Source organism: Magnolia sinica, chromosome 12 (assembly GCF_029962835.1).
Source record: "Magnolia sinica isolate HGM2019 chromosome 12, MsV1, whole genome shotgun sequence".
Classification (NCBI taxonomy): domain Eukaryota; kingdom Viridiplantae; phylum Streptophyta; class Magnoliopsida; order Magnoliales; family Magnoliaceae; genus Magnolia; species Magnolia sinica.
The window spans coordinates 68,254,817-68,281,218 of NC_080584.1; the positions used below are offsets into that span (position 1 = coordinate 68,254,817).

Genomic DNA, 26,402 nt, shown 5'->3' on the forward strand with positions numbered 1-26,402 from the left:
ATAAAAAACATAATAAGCCAATATCATATACTGAGGAAGCAATGCAATATGCGGTGTGAATGAAATGACCAAGCTGGAGTATGAAGCCAGGATGATAATACATAGTATCACAAGCTATAGGGTCCATCACAAGGAACTTTTATTCAAACTAGTCTCACATCTAAATTTGAATAGGTAGACTCAATGTGGTAAACTCTTAATCACAGGTTGGTCGCGCGCCCCAACCGAAATCTTAGCTATTGCAAAGGTACACATAACAATTAGTTGCGCACCACTAGCCCGAGTGGATAGTGAATGAATGAATGAATGAGTAAAATATTAATTATGCAACTCCTGCTCAATAAGTCCACATATCAGTACCGTGCATATCTGGGATCATCACCAGGGTCTAGTACACTCCACACTGGCTGCCACCTCCCTAGCCGTACATCAATACAAGTGGAAAAGACCTCACTACCCATTACTAGCAGCATACCAATACTTACCCGGCTCATCGATAGCAGACCCATTTGGGAGCTGGTCAAACTCAGCCTAGCTTACAGCCCCCTTATTCCGGCGGATAAGGCCACACCCCTTTACAACCGACCACAACACAGTGGGAGATGCGGCGTACTGGTATTCGGCACTCGGGCGCTCATGTATATCCACTCGGTCTAAATGTTGGAGTGTCTCCTGTCCACGGAGGTTCAGAGACTTTCACCCACGAACATCTAATGTGACCAGATGCTTGAACCAAATATTTTCGGTGTCTCATCTGGCCATCGATGACATGCCTGTGGAGGCCACAACCCTGATGTCACTGGGGCGTACAGTAATCATATCCCAAAATGTGATATGCATGAGTCATTCCATCCAATCATGCATCAAACCTGCACTGTGAGGCCTGTATCCTATCTCGTACTATTCCGTAGGCTTCCGCGGTCCTCCTAGTCGAATTTTGATGACCAGTGATCTGTTATCGATAGTTGCGCGTAACCTTAAATCATGTCCCATATTTCAGAGTCGGCTAAACCTGAGACTTGTACCTTAGCGACCGCACCGTCACCGCGGTTCCAACGTCGTGACTCGCGCACCGATCCGATACCCAGGCCAGGAGATGTGGGCCCGCGTTCATCTCGAGAAAAATGCTGCGCGTTGCGAATTCTGAGAGAATCTCTACGACCCTTCACATCAAATCAAGTCAAATACACTACCATACCTCAATACCACCTCACCCTACAACAAGTACAATGACCATTCCCTCTTTCCACAAGTCAACTCTCTCTCTCTCTCTTTCTCTCTCTCTCTCTCCCTACCCATCCCTCTTTTACACAATTTTTAACTAAACCCATACCTTCCCATCCCCATTCCTTACAACACCCATCCCACCATTCCTTATCAATCCATCACCTCCCTCTCTCTCTCTCTCTCTCTCTCTCTCTCTCTCTCATTCTCTAAGCAATTCTCCAAACACCCAAGAGCAAATTCCAATATCCAAGCATTTCCAAGAGCAAACATGTGTGGCCCACTTTTCTACTCACTCATCTCTCATCTCAACCATTCATCCTCCATCAACCTCCATTAAAAGGCAAGCTAATAAGTATAGGAGTTCAAAGAGCTAAGGAGAAGGCCGATAGGTGGGTGATCCACCATTAATTTGCTATTAGAAGGCCCACTTGTGATGGGACCCATTTTTATGTATGTATTGTGATCATGGAGGGCCCATAGTGGCGAGGTCCCTCCACCACCATCCGATCTCTCCCTTTTTTCTTTCTCTCTCTTTTCTTTTTTTTTTGTATGGTAATGGTGATGATGAGGTGTGGCCCACCATGATGTTTACATCGAAGCCATCTATCGGTGGACCCCATCCATGTTGGACACACCGTGATGTTTATATGCCATCCCAACCGTCCATCGAGAACGTGGCCCACTCCACACGTGTGGGTGGGGCCCTCCTTGATGTATTTAGTATAATCCACCCCGTCCACCCCAAGACAGTGTGGCCCACCTTGATCATACCCTTTAAATCGACGTCATCCATCTGTTTTATCCATGCCATCTAGTGGGCTTGGATGATGAGAAAACACAAATATCAGGCTGATCCAAAATAGGTGGGCCATGTGGGACCACCTTGATGAGGTATATGCCACACCGTCCGTCAGTGGAGGTGGCTAATAGTGAAGTGTTAACTGATAGTGGGGTGGCTAACGGTGCAGAGAAAAAGATAAATATTATTTTAATATATTAATATAATATGCATTATGGGGAGGGTGGCTTGCACGTTGGCCTGCACATGGGACCCACCTCTGCTCCTTGAGCTGCAACATGTAGCAGCTAGGCAGCTGCCCTAGAAACGTCATCAGGGTCATGAGACCATCCTCGTCATCCATCCATTAGCTGGGCCACGCCATGATGCATGTGACGTGTCCACCATCCAAGGACGATGGGACCCACCCCTGGCGTGGGGCTACACTTGATGTATGCATTGTCCAGGCCGTCTAAGGCCTGGACGATTATATATATAAATATATTATATTGTATTATATATATATATATATATATATTATATAATATAATATATAAATACAATGTTATGGTGGGCCCTACATGGGACCCACCTCAGTCCTCTTTAAGCAGCAAAGTTGCACGTACCACAACTATACAGCTGCTCTATTGACGTTAGCATTTCTGTGGGACCTGCTTCAGCTATGTGGACCCCACCACTAGCTGTTGTGCAGACGACAGCGAGTTCCATGGGTCCCACCTGTTTCATCCACACCATCTATCTATGGGACTCACCATGTTGCTTGTGTTGTATTTAAACCTTCCAACCATATTGAGATATCATTTTATGGCATGAGCAAAAAAGATGGGTCAGATATAAAGTTCAAGTGGACCCCACCATTCAAATAATGGACCGTAACATCCACCGCTCAAACATCTAAGGGCCACAGTAGTTTCCAATTAAGCTGATATTTGTTTTCACTTCATTTATCTCTATGTTAACTTGTGAATTGGTCGGATCTCAAAAATACATAAGGGTGGGCTCGATTTGATATACATGAGGCCCATCGGTGCGGCCTATTTCATATACATGAAGCCCATTGGTGCGGCCCACCCATTGCATATTTGGAAACCATAAGATGAGGCCCATTATGATGTATTTTGGCCGATGGGCAGGGCCCATGTATTTGTGTTGATAGGCCCAGACACGTGGCCCACATGTTGTATATGAGGCCCACGTATGGGGTCCATGGTGATACATTTACGGCCCATTGGTGCGGCCCACTTAATATATGAGGCCTAGTATTGAGGCCCATGGGCGAGGCGCATTGTGATGTATTTGAGGCCCATGGACGAGGCCCAATGTGATGCATTCGAGGCCCATGGGTGAGGCCCATTCTGATGTATTCGAGGCCCATGGGTGAGGCCCAATGTGATGTATTCGAGGCCTATGGGCGAGGCTCATTGTGATGTATTCAAGGCCCATGGGTGTGGTCCATTGTGATACATGTGTGACCCTTGAGTGAGGCTCATGGCAATGTATATTAGGCACTTATTTGAAGCCATGGGCCCAGTATATGTTTGGCCCTATGTAGGTTACTCCTTGGGAGCAATGTTAGTTAGATATCCACATTGATGGGTAATGATGGTTGGATATCGACATTGTGACCTTCCCTTAGGCTTTGTTATGCCTATTCTCATAATTCTCTTATGGGTTAACCTAGATAAGTGGGCCCCATTCGCCATAGAAAGATGATTTCGCATTATCAAATTTAATATAACCACGGCCCAGGGCCGATCTATATATGTTATGATTGATCGGCTGTTCATCTATAGACCTCGCATCGTTTATATGCTGATTATCGGTGCCGATTATCGATGCTGATTGTCGGTGCCGATCGTCGATGCTAATCATTGGTACCGATTATTGAGACCGATTTCGATTCCGTTTGACGAGGCCGATTGTTGAGGCTGATTTCTATTCTGATTATCGAGGCCTATTCCGATTTTCGATACCAATCTCGATTATCAAGGCCGATTCCGTTTGATGAGGCTGATTTCGATTGTTGAGTTCGATTCTGATTGTCGAGGCCGATTCCATTTGGTCAAGGTCGATTCTGTTTAGTCGAGATCGATTCCATTTGGTCGAGGTCGATTCTGTTTGTCGAGGTCGATTCTGATTATCGAGGCCAATTCCGTTTGTCAAGATCGATCCCAATTATCAAGGCCGATCCCGATTATCGAGACCGATTCCATTTGATGAGGCCGATTCTGATTGTTGACGTCGATTCCGATTGTCGAGGCCGATTCCATTTGGTCAAGGTCGATTCCATTTGGTCGAGGCTGATTCCGTTTGTCGAGGCCGATCCTGATTGTCGAGGCCAATCCCAATTATCAAGACTGATTCTGTTTGATGAGGCCGATTCTGATTGTTGAGGTCGTTTCTGATTGTCGAGGCCTAATGTAATGTATATAAGGCCCATGAGATGTGACCCTTTGTAATGTATATTAGGCCCATGCTAGAGTCCCATTGTGATGTATATGGAGCCCATGTGATACGGTCCACTTGATATATATAAGGCCCAATGTGACATATTTATGGCCATCCATTGAGGCCCACCTTAATGTGATGCATAATGGACTCGTGTGAGAGGCCCATTGCGATGTGTTTGGGGCTCATGGGTTGTGGCCCATTGTGATGTATTCGGGGCCCATGGGACATGGCCCATCCGATGTATTAGGCCCATGTGATGCAGCCCATTAAGATTGTATGAGGCTCATTGTGGTGCATTTGAGGGTCAGGCTATGGAGCCCATTGTGATGTATGTCAGGCCCATGTGAAAGGCCCATCGTGATGTATATTAAGCTCTTGAGTGAGGCTTATGGTGTTGTATTTTTGGCCCTTGTGTGAAGTCATGGGTCCACTATATGTTAGGCTCTATGTGGGCTATTCCTTGGGGGCAATGTTGGTAAATGTCCATATTGTCGAGATCGATTATCGATACCGGTTATTGATACCGATTATGAGTATGAGACAGTATAAGCATCATGATACATGCCCATACGCATCAAATGCATGTTTGTTATGAGATATGGTTGACAATTACATATATCATTGGGCAGGTTGTTATGAGACTCCCTGATAGGCGGAGGTTATCTCACATAAGCACATGGTATGTGCAGGATTGATATATGACTGGATTATATGACTCATGCATCTTGCATTGTGTGTTGTGATTACTGTACTCCCTAGTGACATCAGGGTCGTAGCCTTTACAGGCATGTCATGAATGGCTAGATGGGACACCAGAAATATTTGGTTCGAGCATCTAAGCACTTTAGATGTCCATGAGTGAAAGTCTCTAAATCTCTGTGGCCAAGAGACGCCCCAATGTCGAGACCGAGTGGATACATGAGCGCTCGAGTGCCGAATACCAGGAGGCCACTTCTCCCACCATGTCATAGTTGGTTGGGAGGGGGTGTGGCCTTACCCGCTCGAGAGTAAGGGGCATAGTTAGGCTAAGTTTGACCAACTCGTGAATGGGTCTGCTATCGATGTGCATGGTCAGGCGGATAGTGAGGTCTCTTCCACTTGCATGGTCGCGCATCAGTGGGCGGAGATTTGCATGTAGAGTATACTAAACCCCGGTGATGATCCCAGAGATGTACAATACTGATTTGTGGAGCAGGAGTTGCATACTCATTTATTTATTCATTCACTATCCACTCAGGCTGGTGGTGCGCAACTATTTGTTACGTATACCTTCATAATGGCTAGGATTTCGGTTGGGGCGTGCGACTAACCTGAGATTAGGAGTATACCACATTGAGTCTAACTATCCAAATTTAAGTATGAGACTGGTTTGGATATAAGTCCCTTGTGGTGGGTCCCATAGCTTGTGATATTACGTACCATCATCCCGACTTCACACTTCAGCATGGTCATTCCATTCGCACCGCATATCGCATTACATGCGCAGCATATGGCATTTTGGGTTACTATGTTTCTGCATTTATATGGCTTAGATACGACTGATGGTATTTGTAGACTCATTAGGATTTACATATTGTATTGCATTATCAACATCTGATGTTTACCTTATTGTCTCCGCATGCATAGCTGATCTACATTGCTTCATCAGTATATGATATTATTTTTATTATATTTCTACATCATATAACCTGGATAAGGCTGATGGTATTTATGGGCATATCAATATGTTTTCGCATTACTCTGACATTGTATGATTATAGCATTGCATTGAATACTTGGCACTTATCTTGTGCATACACTTACACTACCCTCTAAGCTTTTTATAAGCTTATGCACGATAGATGCGTGCAGGTGTCGATAGGACGCAGTCGAGCTGGGGCAGGAGCGTGTGGCAGAGCTTTTGGAGATTTTATTATATGCATGTATTTCCTTTTTAGTATTGTACTCAAATGATTATATTGGTGGATATGTGGTAATGATGTTGTTCTTATGATTTGGGTATACTTGTGGTTATGCTTCTTATGAAATAAATTCATGTTTAAAATCCTCCCTATATGATCCTAGGATCGAAACTTGGCATATGAGCGCTGGGAGCCGAGAATGGGGTACTATGGAGGCTATCGGCACCATATTTAGCGATTGAGATTCCTCTGAATCCGATTTTCGGGTTTGGGGCGTGACATACGCATACTACGCACTCATGTGGGGCAACTCCGTCTCTCAAGGAGTCCCATAATAATCCGCCCAATGGCGTGTGTAATGATCAATCACTCCTCATATCAAGCATGCAGATGATGCGTATGGGCATGTGTCATGATGCTATACTATCACGTACTCATAAATGGTATCGATAATCGGCCTTACAAAGGTCCTTAGGGAAGGTCACAATGTGGACATTTAACCATCATTGCTCATCAATGTGGACATTTAACAAACATTGCTCCCAAGGAGTGGCCCTCATAAAGCCACATGTATAATGGGCCCATGTCCTCACACAACGGCCTAATATACATCACCGTGGGCCTCACTCAAGGGCCACATATACATCTCATTGGGCCTCACCATGTGGGCCTCATATATATCACATCGGGCCTCACACATGGGCCATATATATATCACATCGGGCCTCATCATATGGGCCAATATACATCACATCGGACCCCGTCAAATGGGCTACAAATGCATCATATTGGGCCTCGCCAAAAAGGCCACAAATACATCATATGGGCCTTAACATATGGGCCTCAATCACATCTTATTGGGCCACGTTCCATGGGCCTCAAATGCATCACAATAAGCCACAACCCATGGGCCTTACACATCGCAATGGGCCACATCTCATGGGCCTAATACACCATAAAATGGGCCTAATGGGCAGCCCATAATCCAGGAAAAATGGATGGGCAGCCTGGATGTACAATGCATTCATCAGGGTGGGTCGCTGCCATGGACAGTGCGAATACACCACATATGGCGGTGGCCCCACGCCCCATGGACGGTGCGGATATGCATCATGGCGAGGTCCACATCTAGGGATGGACGGCCTAGATAAAATTCATACAACATGGTGGGCCCACGTCTAGCCCATCTGGATAGATGATGCCGATAAAACACATATATCTCAGTGGGCCTCATGGTCTAGACGGCTTGAATATACAATACATACAAACAAGATGGGCCACATGTCCAACATGGTCAGATAGAGTAAATACAACACGTACATCATGTTGGGCCCACGTCCCATGGACAGTGCAGATAAAACATGTACATCATGATGGGCCCACATCCAGCCCATTCCGAACTGACGGGATGGATAAAACACATACATCGCGGTGGAGTCCCATGGAGGGACGGTGTGTACAACACATACCTCAAGGTGGGCCCCACACAGTCCAGCCAATAGATGGATGATGCAACTGAAATACATAGATCAAAGGTGGGGTTCCACGTCCAGCTGGACTGGGCGGCGTGGATGAGACACTAATAACATGACGGGTCCACGCATCACCGTCTAGAAGATGGATAGCTTGGATAGCGGATACATCACGGTTGGGCTCCACGCAGCACCGTCCAGATGGATGGTTTGCATATACAGCACATACATCATGGGGTGGCCCACGTAGCACATCGGAATGGATGATGTGCATATACAGCACATACATCATGGGGTGGCCCACGCAGCATGTCTGAATGGACGGTGTGCATACAAAATAAATACATTAAGGTGGGTCTCACCCCTACACGTGTGGTGTGGGCCACGTCCTAATCAGATGGACGGTTTGGATGTAAAACATACATTAGCAGTGGGGTCCATGTCCCAGCTAGACGGACAGTGAGGATAAACTCATGCATCATGGTGCAGTCCACACGTGTGGATTAAAACACATACTTCATAGCAGACTCCACCGTCCAGCTTATCTGGACGGTATGGAATAAAACACATGTATCATGGCTAGCCCATGATATGGACGGTCTAGATGAGCCCCACCTGGTGGGTCCCATCGTCCCATGGACGGTGAGGATAGCATAAGCATCAAGGTGGGTCCCACCAGATGAATGGACGATGTGGATTTACATCATAACAGCTATATAGTTGCTGTGCGGTAGGCCAGCCAGACCACTACCATGGTGAGTGGGTCCCACATGGGTATGGCCCACCTATTTTGGATCAGTTGACATTTGTGTTTTCCTTCTTCCAGGCCCACCTGAAAACGGGTAACAAGGTGGGCCCCTGGATGGACAGCGGTGTGGTCCACATGGTGGATGACATGGATTAAAAAATACATCATGGTGGGCCATAAGATGGGAAAGATATATATATATATATATATATATATATATATATATATATATATATATATATATATATATATATATATATATATATATATATATATATATATATAGTTTCTTTTAAAAACCTGAAAACTTAACTAACCATGTGTGAGAGACATGATGGCCCTTGTAAGAGCTTTTAAGACAGAATACTCTCTCGTTGTGCATGTAATTAAATGTGATGTATTTATTATATTATTAATCTAGATTAGTTTAGATGAGTTTGTAAGCCATGAAGTCTTTATCTTTATCAGCTTAGATGAGTTGATCTATCAGAGCATGATCTACTTGAGCATGTACTAGCAATGGTAAGAGGTACCATTATTATAATTTCATTTTTTAATAGGAAATAGCTATGCATATTATTCGTAGTCCTTGATCCAGCAACCATAGCTGTTGTTAACTTTGGCGTATTTCTACTTTTAACTACAAATATTATCCATAGTTGTATGTACATTTAGTTACAGATTTAATTCGTAATTATTGGTTCTATAGTAAATCCGTAGTCATAGCTTTAAGACCTATGGGTACGGTACCAATGGCTACGGTCATGCTACAGACGATAATCGTAGCCATAATTCTTTAGCTACGACTTTTTTCTATAGCCTTTTCCCCATTTTCTGGTAATGAAACATAGTATAAGCTCTTACGTTTTTTTTTTTCACGCATAATTGGTGAATATTTAATAAAAAAAAAAAAAAAAAAAAACATGCACTACTCATGAAACAACATAATTCTAATTCTAAATCCAAATGTGACAAAATTGCAAACTACTTCCATGTTCTCCAAAATATTGCCCTCTTGCAGGGAAAAAATGAGTACTAATAATTTCTATTATCGATAGAAGAACGTGGAATGAAGGAAAAATTCGCATAAAGGGTTAGTTCATCCTTCTGATGAGTTCGTTGATATACTTTTCTCTATTTCCAGCATCCCCTCCTTCAATGTAGTGGTTTCTCTTCTTCTTAAGACCACCCAGCAGTGCCTTAGCTTGAACGGCCATAAGAAGTTATTGGCCTCCTTGAAATGGGGTCCAACAGTCATGATCTCGTGAATGAGATCCTCTATGCAAATTATGCCAAACTTACCCAACGCCTGCTCAATAACAGAGTTGTCAGTCAAACCAATTCTCTGCTTCTTGCCATAACCCCTCTTGTAAATTAATTCCCTCACACTCTTCAAATTAGGACAGCCATATGTCACGTAGGGCTCAACCCTATGCAACATGTTCACAATGGCCTTATTGACCCTCAGAAACACACCATTAAATATCTGTCTCAAACGCAAGAGCTGAGGAATTTTTCTTGTCTTTGGGTGCATGGCATTAATGCCATGGATGCGGATGATGAACAACAACTTAGCTGTTGGGCTGACATAAAATCGGCCTTTCAAGTAATTGGATTGAATACAATATAGTTTAAGCTCTTAAGTAATTAGAATGAACGCAACACAGTTTTAGCTCTTAAGTAATTGTAGCGAACAAAACACAGTTTAAGCTCTTAACTAAGTAATAGGAGCGAACACAACACAATTTAAGCTCTTGAGTAATTGGAGCAAACACAATATGATTTAAGCTCTAAAGTATTAGGAGCAAACACAACACAGTTTAAGTTCTCAAGTATTTAGAGCATTCACAATTTAGGCTCGTAAGTATTTGAAGCATTCACAGTTTATACTCATAAGTTGTTTGAGTATTCATAGTTTATGCTCATAAATTGTTGGAGTATTCACAGTTTATACTCGTAAGTTGTTGGAGTATTCACAGTTTATACTCATAAGTTGTCATAGTATTCACCGTTTATACTTGTAAGTTGTTGGAGTATTTACAATTTATACATGTAAGTTGTTAGAGTATTCACAGTTTATACTCATAAGTTGTTGGAGTATATAATATTTAGAAATTCATGAATAATCGAGGATATCCTCACATATAATCGGTGATAGTCCGAAAATGATTAGCATTCGATAATCTCGCAGATAATCAGTAATGGTCTGAAATAATTGGCAATAGTTCGAAAATAATTGGCGCTCGATAATCAAAAATAGTCCGAAAATGATTGGCGCTCGATAATCTCGCAGATCATCGGCAATAATCCGAAAATAATTTGTTCTTGATAATATAGCGAATAATTGGCAATGGTCCAGAAATAATTGGTGCTCGATAATCACACAGATAATCAGTAATAATCTGAAAATGATTGGATCTCGATAATCTCGCAGATATTTGATAATAGTCTGGAAATAATTAGTGCTCGATAATCTCATAGGTAATCAACAATGATCCATAATTAATTTGTAATAACATGTAAATAATTGGAGATACTCTAGAAGTATTTAACGATAGCCTTCCAATAATTACAGATAATCCGAAAACATTTGGTGATAGTCTGCTCAGGTTTTATATATATATATATATAAAATTCCTTTTGGAGATCGCAATAATAATTTAGTTGCGATGATAATTCCAGCCCAAGTGTCATTTTTGCAAGATTATTATTAGCAATTATTATCTCAAAAGATCAACAATTACTTTCTTTCGAGATCAAGGGATCAATAGTCTTGTTTTACCACTTGGAGGAATATATTTAAAGGAATATTTGAAGATCGTATCTCTCTTTGACTTTTCTCTTTTATTAATCATTCTTCATCATTGCTTTATGAGAGAATGAAAGTTCATGAAGATACATGACTGGAGATCGCGTTGTTACGGGACTATTCATCTCATTGCACATTTACTTAGCCGTATTGCCCCATTTTGATTTGGTAGACTTTTAATTTTCGCAAAAAAAAATATATCATTGTTTTCTTAAGAAATAAGAAAGGGGCATCTCATTTTGGGTCAAATCTGCACCCAATCTTATGTATGAAAATGATGAGCGATGCAAATACTAGAATCATGCTTCTTTTCTTGAAGTATCAAAAATTAAGGAGAGCTTGCAAGCACACTTTTTCTAGAAACAATTAATCTTAATCTAAATACCATTAAGGCCCCTTTTAAGTGTGATTAGTCAACCCAAAATAATGATTAAATTAAGACTAATAATAAAGTGCATGAACAAAAGTCAAATGACTTTTTCTAAAATTATGCAGAGCCAGGTATCTTGCCCTTTAATTTTCTAGAATGTAACTTGAGATTAATTAAGGTGTCATTAATACCCTTAAATCATGTTTTTGTAGAATAAATCAAGCTTGAATTAAAGAGGTGCTTCCACTTAAGAAATAATCTAGAAATCTCTCCTAATGACTTTCCCCTCTACATATAGCCCTCACCTAGCCAAATCTTAAGTACATTAATGCATAATTTCTATCCTTAGTTCACTCATTGATAAAAGTGAGAGAAAGAGTGGAGGTGGACCGCTGATCAAGACCATCACTACCATCCAAACTGATTCAAGACATCAATCAAGTTCAGTGCACTCCCCCTTCTCTCTTTTTCTTTCTTTGGATCCTTTCGAATCTCTTTCTCTTTTGGCGTAGGTGTAGGATCAAGAGGTGGTGGATCCCATGGTGGAGATCAAGGACCGATTAGATTATTCGACAGTTGGATGGAAGGGAAAATACAAACACTATTTTCCGATGGTTGGATGGAAAGGAAAATACAATTATTAACTTCATTTAAAATAAAAAATTTATAAGACTCACTGACCATGGACTCCACTATGATGACTCCAACCATCCAACTTGTTGGCAAGGTCACAAGCTCAAGACTTATATGAGTGCTGGGTGCTAAACTTTGTGTTCGACAGGTCATGCACCAGGTTTAGGACATCATAAGTATGTGTCAACCATGATGTTCTACCCTGTCTAATATCCTTTTGGCTATAAAGGCTATACCTTTTATATTAAAAAAATTATGGCAACAGTGTTTATCCAAACAGCTCTACAATCTAATTACATGTAATCCCCTTCCAACTCACAAAATTTCCTGGCATCTAAGTGAACCCTAAAACAAGCCCCATATTTGGTCACCAGTATCTTTTAGTGTGAAAATTTTGGAGACATAGTCCATCAACCAATTCATTCCAGCCAACATAAACTCATGCCATGGAAATGGTGGGCCCCACTGCAAAATCACCTTGCACAAAAATGAGGCCGGTCCACAAATCAGGGGAGCCATAAGTATATGTTGAGTGCTACTATTGTGGTACACCTCATTGGCCAAACCATCTTTTTTTTTTTCTCGATGAAAAGCGATATATTCATGGTGGGGGCCAACATTTCTTTGATATACACTACAAGAAAATCTGGCTTTACCAGTGGCCAAAAACGCCCCTAAAAGGCCAAAAAATCGTCGAAAAAGAATTACCGGCAGTCGTACTTGAGCCGCTAAAGGGGGGCGTCGCTAAATCTTTTACCGGCGGTCGAACCTCTTTAACGGTGTTTTTGATGGCCGCCACTAAAACAAATACTTTTACCAGCGCTTATTATCCTTTACTGGCTCTTTTGACGATTGCTAGTAAAGTTTGTAAAAGCCCCAGTAAAACTGTATAAAACGCCAGTAAAATTGTACGAAGCGCCAATAAAAGTTGAAACAAATGCCGGTAAAAGATGTAACAAATGCCAATAAGATATGAAAAAATGCCGGTAAAAACTATAAAAAGCGCTAGTAAAAGATGGAAAAAGCATCGATAAATGAATAAAAAAGCGCCACAAAAGGTTGCCACAACACCTAGAAAAGATACGCAAAAATGCCAGTAAAGGCCTAAGGAAAAGTCGTTTAGACATATCAAAGTGCCACTAAACACTACAAGAAAAGAGGGCTTTAGCCTCTGTTCAAAACTATGGCTAAAAAGGTTAAAAACTGATGTTAAAGCCTTTAGCCTCAGTTTTGCCTCAGTTATCCAAACCGAGGTTGAAACACCAGTGGCTAAAGGCTTTAGCCTCGGTTTTAGCAACTGAGGCTAAAATGACTTTTATAGCCTCGGTTCTTCAAGTAAAGCTAAAAGAACCTTTTTAGCTTCAATTTTCTCAAAATGAGGCTAAATCAAAATTTTAGCCTCCATTGTTTCCAATTGAGACTAAATCAAATTTTAGCCTCAATTGCCTCCAATTGAAGCAAAATCTATTTTTAACCTCGATTCTCAATAACCGAGACTAAAGCCTTTAGCCATGGGATTTGTAGTCTCAGTTTAGGTAACTGAGACTAAAGATGGATTTAGCCTTTGTTGGCATCAACTGAGGCTAAATTCACTTTTAACCTTATTTCTCTATCAACAAATGATTGAACCTGTACATATTTCACCCATTTAACATTCATCAAGACAATAATCAACACAATATCAACAAAACAATTAATTTACTAAAACAAACTACAAATGTTTTCCTTTCCTAGCCTTCCACCCACAACATCTTTACACAACAAAATGTAGTAATTTACACAACAAATAATGAAAGAATACCACTACCAGCACCAACATCAACCACCACACGACCATGAAAATCTGCACGGTTCTCAACAACTGCAGCATAATAGGTTCCTGAAACAAGATTGGGTTTAGCATGTCAATGGAAGATGCAGTATATTGACTATAAATGCTGACCATAAATCAAAAGCATGCATGCACATGCACCCATGGTTAATTGCTGAAACAACCCCATGCTTCCTCAACATTTGCGTCACAGTTAAAACTAAGTCGGTAGCTGTTGTTCAATTTTCCAGACAACTTGAACCCAACAACACCAGGCAACTGCTTTGTTGATTGCTGAATTGAATACACCTCAATGATGTTATGCCCACAATAGTCAAGTAGAATAATTATCTGGATGATGTGAGCCGAAAAAAAAAACACACACATTTTCATGAAATGGGTAGGTGCCTCAAGTACAAGTTTCTGCTTCTATGGAGTTGGAACTCTCAACACCTATATAAAATAACACTGACAAAGCCCCAACCTGTTTTGTTGCAATAATTCCGAATGGAGTTAATGCTGAAAATGAAACAAGATTGGTTTTTAGTAAATTTTTGAAAATTGGGATCATTTCATGCATTCTTTGATGATTCTGATATCTTGTTTACTTGTAATTGCTTCATATTTAAGAATGATGAAACTTGCAACCATGTGCAAGAAAAGTAGTTACCAAAAAAGGGAAAAAAAAGTAAAATCAGGTTTGACAATGCTCGAAGCCAAGTCATATCTGACAAAAGTGAAATAAAAGTTGATGCGGAATTCCGAACAATTCTAGTGAGGAATGGTTAATTGATTCAAATTAACATATCATGCAGCATACTTTTCTAGCTCATGTCTGATGTCAAGTATTGCTTATTTGATAGCAATTACCTTATAAAGGCACTTGTAACTGAGTCAAGGGAAGAGGTTCTCCATTTGCTACACGGATCTGCCACTCTACAAGGTGTTGGCCAACAATCATCTCCATTACAGGGTGCTCAACCTATGAATATGCTCAACTTTGAAAATAACCACCTGGTTGAGAATATTGAAAGTACTAGTGGATGTTTACTGCTTGTTAGATGAGCTGGTACAGACAAGTGCACCTCTATAAAATTGCCTATGAATGGCAGTTGATTCCACCTCTGCAAATGTAGAAGAGAGACCCTAGATTGGGACCATCCACCTAATCTGGTCCTGCTTTGCATGGACCATGGCTAAAAGCATCTAGCTAGTAGGACAACTACTTTCTTTGCCGCTCCATATATTCACTCATATCCAATCGTATCATGGCTGCCTCCTACAACAATGTTAGCAAAAAAATGAAATTAGCTATACAGTAAAAGAACCGTTGTAATATAGAACTCTCTCTGGCCATTAAAAAAGACCGGATTTATTTAAAAAAAAAAAAAAAATCCATACCGTTTTTGCCTAGATTTTTGCATTTTCCACCACCTGCATAAACATAATAAAGATGAGATTTAGAATGAAGCTCTAGCGAAACCATCAAGAACCCAAATTCCTCAGTTTAAAAATGAAGAATAGAGTCACGGTAATTACAAAGTAGACTGCAACTCAAGCAAATACCAGAAAATCTGTAAACCCCTTGATGGGATCTACTCCAAAGGCTTCCAAAACCTAGCCATCAACAAGCTTGTCTATCCTCCTACACCATACTGAAAACAGAGACCTAGTATGTGTATATATTATTGCACTGCTGTTTAATCCCCACTGGATTCATAGAGAATAGCCGAAGACACTCGTTGATTTCAGGGGGCCTAAGTTGTATAAGCTAGCCAGCGGTTTGTGCACCTCAGAGCTCAGACCTTTTGTAGAGTTCTCAAGTTCTTTTAATATAAAATGTTCTTGTGCTTTGATATTTCTGACATGTAAAATGGTATCAAAGAAGTTTAATTGTGTTTCACTATGATTTTGTTTTGAGTTGGATTGAGGTTGACCAGATTAGTAACCAAACCTCGAGATAGAGAACAAAATCAAATCACAACAGCACATCTATGAGCAAATGAGCAAGGGAGGCATCTACTTTCCTAAAAAATTGGATTAGGAGACTACAAAGAACTTGCAGATGAAACTTTCACCATTACATGGAATATACGTTGTAGGAAAACCTTTCTAACAGAGCAAGCCTTGCCCAATTACAACCTCCCAAGTAGGAATCTATTAATCGATTGGTCCAATCAACCAAACCTATGACTTTCAAATCACAACTTTTGAAGACTGTCATGGGACCTTTTGAAGAAATGTGGGTGTGAAAATCACCCTGTTTTAGAGCATTAAAAGAGCTTACAGCCGAAGACTCCCAAGTTCTATATTCAAGTAGGAAGTTAAGGCCAAAGCATGCTCATCCAAACTAAAACATCGATAGTTCAAGCTAAGCATTGTAAAAGTCGAATCCAAGTAGAAAGCTATAGCCAAAATATCCAGACATACACGCCAAAACTAAAACAGCAATCATTCAAGCCAAGCATTGCAAGAGACCATTTGGAACCTTGTATTGGTCAATACAAAATGGACCAATACATGCATTTTAAACTGGATTGGCACAAAAAATTTGTTTGAACAGCAAGCATCGCAAATCCTGGATTGACCACTACAACAATCCAAATGGGCACTAAATGTACTGAATGCTCAAATAGTCAAATCCAACAATTTGAACCGCCCATTCAGTCCTAACAGTGTCATATGGCTGATCAAACAATCATAACCATCCAATCCAAACAAAAGCAATGGGTGAACAGACAGATACCCACGCATCGAATGAAAGGAGCTGCAGGTACCAACAGCTCACAGGACTTCTGATACTTCCTTATCTCCCGAAGAGCCACAGTCCCTGGCCTGAACCTGCAGGGGTTCCGTGGCTTCCTCCCTGATGAAGGCCCTGCTCTTCCAAAACCGATCCACCATCAAAACTCAACAAAGACAAATAAAATAATAATAATAATTAAAAAAAAAAAAAACACACACACACACACACACCTGCCCGTGCATTTGCAGGTACCTCATCCTGTCCACTCGCTTGACATTCCTGTTTTATTCTAATTATTTTTCAGAAACTTCAAGAATCCAACAAATCAACAGGAGAAAAATAAAATAAAAAAAGGATCAGAAATGGAAGTGAGAGAAGTACTGAGGCCGGGGTTTGGCGAGCCGATGACGCTGGATCTTCTTGAGATCTTATAAGTTAGAAAAGGGGGAAGAAATGGAAATTTGATTTTCAGGGGTTTTGAGAAAGACCTAAATAGGGGAGAAAAAGGTACGCCATCAGTAGGAGCACCTAAAATGGTAGTCTATGGGAAGCGGTGCAGCAGTGGCCTACACCCTACTTGATTGGAGCTGTTAATCGAGTGTCCTGAACCATGGAAGGCACCATGGATTATATGATTCGTCCGACCCTTACTCCCTATGCAAATGGACAGATGACGATGAAATGGCAGGAGATTCATCATCGAGAAGCAAAAAGTCACCAACCCAGCAGGGCGATTCTAGCATGGCGGAAGGGTTGGTGACTACATTTTAAAATGGTACCACGGGCTGCTGAAACGAGAGAGAGAGAGAGAGAGAGAGAGAGAGAGAGAGAGAGAGAGAGAGAGATTTGGTCGGTTATTGAAGGGATGAGAGAAGACAGGAGAAGGGTTTTGAGAGAGAAGAGGCGGAATAGAAGAGGGGAGAAGGGTTTTGGGAGAGCAGGCGCCGGAGAGAAGAAACGCGATTTGGAGAGGGCACGCGATTTGAGGGCTAAAAATTATATTTTGGGTTTTTTATTTGGAAGGAACAGCGGTGGATTCACTGTACAGGGGCGGCCACATAAAAACGCCCCTGATTTTCATTTATAGTGGCAGTTTGTTGTGGCCGCTTGTGATAAAAACGCCCCTAATACTGGTATTTTTTGTAGTGATAGAATTCATGTGCAGCTGTCCTTCGGTGGGGAAGACCTGGTCGTAAGACATGGTATATAATGGAGAACCTGCTCCCACCTTCCTTTAAAAAATAAAATAAAATAAAAACCTGTTAAATGTTCTTAGAGGTATCTTCTAAATTTGAAGAGGGAAATTTTGATACTAGAATACAGTGTAGCGGATAATACAAACTAAGGAATTTCAGACCATGCATATATGAAACTCAATTTAAACTGTTCAAACTTTGAACCCCTGGTTTAGATTAATCATAAACCAAAAGGTACATCGGTTGCATTGATTATATTTTTATGGTTGCATTGATTCATACCAAACTAATTAGTTAACAAGTAATGGCCGTTTGAAAGTTGTCTCTGACTTTAGACATCTGGTGAATTTCAAAAAAAAAAAAAAGGCCTAGCCCCTGCACAAGGATGACAAGAATGACAAGCACAAATCGATAAATAGAAGGTTGGTCATATGTGCCCGTGGTAAACTTGAGATGCTCCATGGAATGCCTTGCCCAACGAGAAAAATCACTGTGAGGTTATGGATCAGCTAATTAGGTCAGAATTTCTCCACAATTTGACTGTGTATTTTTCTTGAGGTTTTGTACCTATAATGGGCCAATGTTTATACCATGTCTTGTTATGTAGATGTTTGGATCTACCCATTGCACAATAAGAGAAAACCCCTGATTATTTAAGATTTCATTCTGTTTATTCACAAGCAGAAAAGAAGGTGGATTTACCACCACATGTACACACATGTTGTTGTGATATATATATATATATATATATCAAAAACTTGGTTTTTTGGTATTTTGGGAATAGTTCCACATTAGAAAAGAGAGAAGAAAATAATGTGTTTATATATGAGGTATGAAATAACTTATTATTTACTTGGTAAATACGTGGAGTACCTTGAGTTGTGTGGCGAGTGCATGGACACGAGCACGGTCTTGGGATCGAGCTTAGTATGAAGGTGTGGGCATGTAAAGCAGTGTCGCTGTAAAGGCGCTACTAATGCACCATGCACTTTATGCGTGCACATCGCGTCCCATGTGAGTCACTCCCTCGCAACGTGTTATGACCGAATCAAACCAGTCTATCTTTATAGAGGCTGAAAACTAGCCATTTAAGATATGTGTAACTGCACATGTAATATTAAACCAGACCATGCAGAAACTGCTACATGTTGCTAGCTCAACGATCATAAAACGGCTAGCTGATGAGTCTAAATGGCTAGCATGCAGTAGCTAATTGTCCCACATGCATAACGGTTAGAAACAACCAATAACTGTTAGTTTCTCACCAACATCCATAAAATGGTCATATGGAATTAAACCAGACCATGATCACACTTGCTCAAGTCTATCCTTAATTTTTCAATTTATTTAATATTTTTTCTAAAATTGTAAGTTGTAATTTTAGCAATATGTGTCCATAGTTGACCCACCCACTATGGCTCTTATAACTCGGTGATTAAATTTTCAAATGACTAACGGTTCAGCGAGAGCAACAGAGAGGCACGCTTTTGAAAATTTGTATCACGCTACAAGAAAGTAGGCCTTTAGCCTCAATTTTTTAGCCTCAATTGAAAAAATGGAGGCTAAATGTATTTTTTAGCCTCGGTTGCTATGGAACTGAGGCTAAAAGTTCATTTTTCGCCTCAGTTGCTAAATAACTGAGGCTAAAAGTCTACGTTTTAGCCTCAGTTGCATAAGAACCGAGGCGAAAGGTTTACTTTTAGCCTCAGTTCCATAGAAACCGAGGCGAAAGGTCTACTTTTAGCCTCAGTTCCATAGAAACTGAGGCGAAAAGTCTACTTTTTAGCCTCAGTTGCTAGGAACCGAGGCGAAAGGTATACTTTTTAGCCTCACTTGCATAGGAACCGAGGCGAAAGGTCTACTTTTTAACCTCAGTTGCATAGGAACCGAGGCGAAAGGTCTACTTTTTAGCCTCAATTGCTAGGAACCGAGTCGAAAGGTCTACTTTTTAGCCTCAGTTGCATAGGAACCAAGGCGAAAGGTCTACACATTAGCCTCACTTGTATATGAACCGAGTCGAAAAGTCTACTTTTTAGCCTCACTTGCATAGGAACCGAGGCGAAGGTCTACTTTTTAGCCTCAATTGCAGAGGAACCGAGGCGAAAGGTCTACTTTTAGTCTCACTTGCATAGGAACCGAGGCGAAGGCTGCCTTTTAGCCTCGATTGCATAGGAACCGAGGCGAAAGGCCTACTTTTTAGCCCCAGTCACATAGGAACCGAGGCTAAATTCACTTTTTAACCTCATTTCTAGGACCGAGGCGAAAGGTCTACTTTTTAGCCTCACTTGCATAGGAACCGAGGTGAAAGGTCTACTTTTAGCCTTAGTTACTAGGAACCGAGGCGAAAGGTCTACTTTTTAGCCTCACTTGCATAGGAACCGAGGTGAAAGGTCTACTTTTTAGCCTCAGTTGCTAGGAACCGAGGCGAAATGTCTACGTTTTACCCACAGTTGCATAAGAACCGAGGTGAAAGGTCTAATTTTTGATGAATGGGCCATTTTCCATCTAGACATTGCTCTATTTGATTCACAGATGAGTGAAAAGTACACTCCAGATTCATCTTTAAGAAATCACAACCATTATTACCTGTTAGAGCAGAAGGTGGCCCACATGTACGTATTAACAGTCATTGATACACAGATCAGGCCAGTTAGAGCAGAAGGTGGCCCACATGTACGTATTAGCAGTCATTGATACACACACAGAGAGATTCTCTTTTTTCAAAGCATGTGGCCCACGTAATCATGGCACACCTGTGAGAGATACAACTTTCCATCAGGTGGGCCTCACTGTTTAGATCTTAAGGCCTACAAACCAGGCTGTTTCACTACTCAGGTGGGTCACATCTTACAAGCAATGGGATGAACAATGGACAGCTACAAAATTGCAATACTCCAACGTTATATCTGCTCCAGTTATGCATGTGTGAATGTAAGGTTCTTTCTTTCAGATCCTTGCTTACATGAAGGAAAATCAGGACCATAAAAATCATGGACCCTGCTGCGGATGGATCACAGCCAGAAAAAATCAAACTCGTTAGATAATCCAAACCATCAGATCTGATAGTTAAATTTCTACAGCTTAGTACCATTTTCTTCTCAACCGTCTAGTTGTCACCTAGTAGTTAAATGTTTAGTAGTTAGCATCTAAACAGCTTGGCCCACCTGATGAAAGGCTCGGATCTCTCCAATGTGTTCCATGTTGGCGTGTAGATAGGCAAGGCTTCACATACGTGTGGGCTTACGAACCTCATAGTTGTAACACGTGTTTGAGATCTGAGCTTTACATGAGATGAGCTATAAAAAAAAATTCCCTCGGCTCTTTCTCAAAATCCCTCAGCTCCCTCAGCTCTCTCTCAAAATCGGGTCATTTCATACTCCCTCAGCTCTCTCTCAAGATCCCTCAGCTCCGAAAGGAAATTCTGTCCTCCACACCAGCAATCTCTTCGCCGATTTCAGGTACTCATTCTCTCTCTCTGTTTTTTTTCTCTACTGATTTCTCAACTGAAATTCTCTCAAAAATCAAAAATCGGGGCAGAAATCTCTCATTTTCGTGCGTTTTCCCCATTTGGCCATTCAAAATCCAATTTTCACGTTTTTTGGTTCGATTTGAGGAGCTTTTTTTGCTGATTTCACTGAAATCTTGCTCAGGAAGTGGAAAATCCTGTCGTTTCTAGCTCATTTGCTGGATTTGAGCAGTTTCTACATTGCAATATCAGCGATTAGGGTTTGGTGTTCGATCTGAGAGCAAAACCCTGTTCTCTGGTGCGAAATCTGCTCCTCCATTGCCGATTTCCGTGCAGGTTAGAAAAATAAGGGGCATATACACCGATTGTAGCTCCTCACCGATTGCAAAAACATGGATAGGGTTTGGTTTTTGTAATTTTTTCTTGATTTCTGGTGCTTGATTTGTTTTGATCTTGATCTAACTTATGTCTCTTTATTCTTAGAGATTTCATTGGATTTTGTTTCGATTCTTGCTGATTTAAGTTGTAATTTAGGTTTTTGTATTTAGATTTTAGAGATTTATCTAAAAGTATATCTAAAAAAAAGTTATGTCCAGCGGCGCATTTTCTATGCCAGATAAGTCTAATATGGTAGAATGTAGTGCATTTTTAATCTGATAGTTTCCATTGAACTTTTGTGGAATGGAAAGACACATTGGGAAAAACTGATTTGTAATGGATCTTGTTCAAAAAAAAAAAAAAAGTGTAATGAGCCCCTTCATTACTGAGTTTGATGCTGAACAAATTGAGATCTTTATAATCCTTGGAAAGAGAATGATCAAATTGAGATCTTTGTTGTTTTAGGTGGAGTGTTGTGTCAGAGGTCTAATATGACATGGAAATCCATACATTTTTGTATTAAGCTCCTTCTTACAATACATGGTATGCTAGGGTATGTGGGTTGCTGCAGTACATACAATGTGCATGTACAATATAGTTTTATTTGCAAATTAATAGGTAAATATGAAAGGATAAATGTTATTATTATAGACACTGCAGTACAAAAGCTCAATTCTTTTCATTTCTACCTCCTCATGGTTCAGGGTTCAAGCCTGTCAGATGCAAGCTCAATTCTTTACATGGTCATTTGGATTAGGCTTGAAAGGTCAAAAGCGTGTAGGAAGTTTTGGTTTCAGAAATTTGTTTTCTAATCTGTTTTTGTTGTGTTTGCTTTCTCAGCCTGCAAGGCCAGGGGATCGGATCTGAGGGTTCACTTCAAGGTACATTGACCTTCATCCTTTTACCTGTTTCTGCTTCTAAGCATTTCATGTGAATTTTAGTAATCTTTCAAAAAACATGAATTTTAGTAATCTCATATATTTTGGAATTCGGAGATCAAAAGAAATTTTATTATGTTCTTGTGGGTGGTTGAGTGTTGATTGAGAATACACATTGATCAAAATTGTTCGGCGGATGGTCAGATGTGTAACAATGGTGTTACTATGTTAGTAATCTATTATTCACGTGGCATGCAGATGATAATTCAAAACAATTAAAATTTTCGTTTGCATTCACACACATGATTAACTTTGCCTCAAGCATAAGATACAAGATAGAAAATGGAAATTACAAATAAATTTATACTAGAATATAAGATAGTAGCAGGATCAAGTCTAGCTACAGAAGTCATGGCTTATCTTCTCCAACCACTGAAAAAGTGTAGGGACAAAAGCAATGCCCTGTCTCAGCCAACTTGAAAAGTAATTTTGGCCAAGGAAAAACCATGCCCCATCTCTTATGTGAATCCCAGGATGGTATGGTGTAGCCTATGGAACCTGAACATGACAAAGCCTTCTCTTCTGTGAAATGAAGATGTATCAATTGATTACTATCCAAATAGTCTTGTATGGTAAAATGGACCAAATCAAACTTTAATAGGATGTCCCAGCTGTTTATTAATTAGCATAGAAACTTGGAGAAAATTGATGGATTAGATTGTCTAACATGTGTAGTATTGATGGTTAGAACATGTTAGATTGAATATCTACACCACCGGATCTGCTACAAACATCTCAAAATACCCTCACGGTGGTAGGAAGAAATTCAAATCCAACCATTGCTTTGGACCCCACGGCTCTTCCAAGTGAAATCGGATTGCGTACTGAGTAACTCAGTATGCTTTTATCCTATTGAGTAAACTCAGTTGGGCCATTTTGTGAATATAGATATCTATATATATATATATATATATATATATATATATATATATATATATATATATATGAATATATATATAGTTTATCTACACTGTCCATCATTTCTCTAGCCCATTTTAGTGGTTGAGCCAAAACTTGAAGCATATCCAAGGCTCAAGTGGACCACACCACAGGAAACAGTGGGAATAATAACTTCCACCGTTGAAAACTTTCTAGGGCCCAAAGTGATTTTTATTTGTCCTCCAACCTGTTCATAAGATCACGTTGACATGGGTGAAGGGAAAAAGCAAATAACATCTTGATCTAAAACTTCTGTGGCCCACAAAAATCTTTCAATGGTAGAATTTCAATTCACACTGTTTACCGTGGTGCAGTCCACTTGAGATTTTGATATACTTCATTTTTAGTCTCAAGCCATAAAATTATCTGTTAAAATGGATTAACAGAGTGGATAAAATATACTAGAATATAAGATAGTAGCAGGATCAATGTTGAGTAGAGTAATAACTATAGTGGATTGACATGAATTTTGGGCAGAGTATTGCATTGTTCAAAGTTGGATACAAGTGATGGATAAGAGTTGGATGCAAAAGTCAAGGTAATGTGCTGAGCAACACCCTCTCCTTTGAATTTGGATTCCTTATAAAGTTGCATTGTTTTAAGAGTTCCCTTTGTTTCCTTGGACAATATAGGGTGAGCTTGGAATATGTTAAGGGCATGAAGGAATTCATTGAGTTTGCATTCAACAATGCTGCTAGTGAGGGGAAGATCTTATGTCCATGTGTAAAGTGCACCAACCTCTTTTGGCGTGCTCATAAAGAAGTGGTAGATCATCTTGTGTGTGAGGGAATTATGCCGAATTACACCCGTTGGGTGTTCCATGGGGAGGCGTCTTCTTCATCGACTTCCGGCCCTGCAACTAGTACACATGATGATATTCCTCCACGTGATGACATGCATGGATTGTTGCATGATGTGTTTGGAATATCAGGTGTGGATGACATGCCAACTGAGTTGCCATCACAGGAGCCAATACAAGAGGAACCGAATCCTGTTTTGAAATCTAAATTCCTGGATTTTTTTTTATTCTTCTTTTAGATCGACTTTTTGTGTTTTGAGATTCTTTTGGTTCTTTTAGCTTCTGGTTCACGGATATGAATTCTCGACTTTTTTCCAGCTTTTTATTTATTTATTTATTTTTTTATGGTAACATTTGCAATTTTCTTTTTATGCGAAATTCCCAACTTGTATTTTTTATTTTGATTTTTTTAATTATACTTTAGGTGTTAATTTCATATCTGTTATTGCTTCTCAAATCCTCCTATCATGTACTCGACTCCAGTTTTGGTTTTGGCGCTCTTGTAGGTGTTGAGAGGCTGATTTCTACATTAACAGGTGTATTTAGAAATTCCTGTATTGGCCTAGATTAGAGGTTTTCGGGTGACCCATTTGATTTATTCCGCCGTCTATGTTTGAGAATATTGTATAAATTCATCTGCCTTCCCAAATTTGCACGGAGTTATCAACCACTGTCTATCCATCATTATGTGAATGAATGGTTCTTTGGTTCTTTATTTTCATCCTCTTGCTTTCCTTTTGTTATTCTTTTTATGGATTTCACTTCAAAAGTTTTCAGAATTTCTTATGAATTCAGTCAGATTCAAATTTGCACAAGAGAAAACCGGATTGGAAAAACTGTTCCAATTGTCAGTCTACTACATTTGCTTTTTTAAATTCCCAGTCTCTAGTGAATTTGATGAAATTCAAACTAGCACATTATGAAAATTGGATTGAAAAAAATTGCTCTGATTGCTGGTTTTCAGAAGTTCTGTTCTCAACTCCTTATTTTCCTTCGATTTTGAAATTTTGTAATTATAATTGAATTGAGTATCATTTATCTTTTTCTAGTATTTGCATCAATGGGCAAAGTATAATTGAATTGAATATCATTTATCTTTCTAGTATTTGCATCAATGGAATTTATTGAATATGCTTTGAAAATGGTAATTGCTTCTTGTTTTATCTCATCGTTGCAGTTGTTTCATCAGGTGGCACTGCTATTGCTTCTTGCCCTAAGTGATGGTGTTGAAGGCATTGAAGGAGACAGCGATGTGCACTGCAAATACGGTAGAGATTTGACTTTGCTCCCGAGGCCTCACAGTGTCTCCATCTTGGAATTTGGGGCTGAAGGAGATGGGAAGACACTGAATACACTTGCATTCCAGAATGCCATCTTCTATCTTCGGTCGTTTGCCGACAAGGGCGGGGCTCAGCTCTATGTTCTAGCAGGAAGGTGGCTCACTGGAAGCTTTAATCTCATCAGTCATCTTACCCTCTTCTTGGAAAAAGATGCTGTCATCCTTGGAACTCAGGTCTTCTTCCACTCTCTATGGACTGTAGTTTTACTCATTTGGATATTCTTTTACATTGCATTCTAATATAGCCCAATTAGTCGGTTTTTACATTGTTGACCTGTGTTTTTTATTCCTTTCCTGTTTGAAGAGCAATGTGAACTATTTCAAAAAATGTTGTTAGGGGCATTTTCCGATTTTGAAGCAAATGAGTTGGGTAAATTTCAA

The 26,402-nt window shown here is 40.2% G+C and overlaps 1 protein-coding gene, 1 long non-coding RNA gene and 1 pseudogene across 4 annotated transcripts in view; 1 reads left to right on the top strand and 2 right to left on the bottom strand.

Annotated features, from left to right (window-relative positions):
• Positions 1-9,527: 9,527 nt before the first annotated feature.
• On the bottom strand, positions 9,528-10,198 carry LOC131221583 (large ribosomal subunit protein uL30x-like; annotated as a pseudogene).
• Positions 10,199-14,912: 4,714 nt separating this feature from the next.
• LOC131221584 (uncharacterized) lies at positions 14,913-17,480 on the bottom strand. Of its 3 annotated transcripts, XR_009159438.1 has the most exons (7): positions 17,348-17,480; positions 17,197-17,245; positions 16,971-17,098; positions 15,787-15,875; positions 15,622-15,654; positions 15,306-15,499; positions 14,913-15,156 (listed from the first exon to the last, which is right to left on the bottom strand). It is a non-coding gene; the product is annotated as an uncharacterized LOC131221584 (long non-coding RNA). The 3 variants fall into 3 exon arrangements; XR_009159436.1 differs by having other exon boundaries at positions 17,197-17,435; XR_009159437.1 differs by having other exon boundaries at positions 15,343-15,499; positions 17,197-17,434.
• Positions 17,481-24,320: 6,840 nt separating this feature from the next.
• LOC131220206 (uncharacterized) overlaps positions 24,321-26,402 on the top strand; it is a 32,250-nt gene continuing 30,168 nt past the window's right edge. Inside the window, exons 1-3 of the mRNA XM_058215169.1 lie at positions 24,321-24,421; positions 24,516-24,876; positions 25,872-26,195. Of these exons, the coding sequence (XP_058071152.1) occupies positions 24,393-24,421; positions 24,516-24,876; positions 25,872-26,195 (714 nt within the window). The 5' untranslated portion in view covers positions 24,321-24,392. The remainder of the gene's footprint in view (positions 24,422-24,515; positions 24,877-25,871; positions 26,196-26,402) is intronic.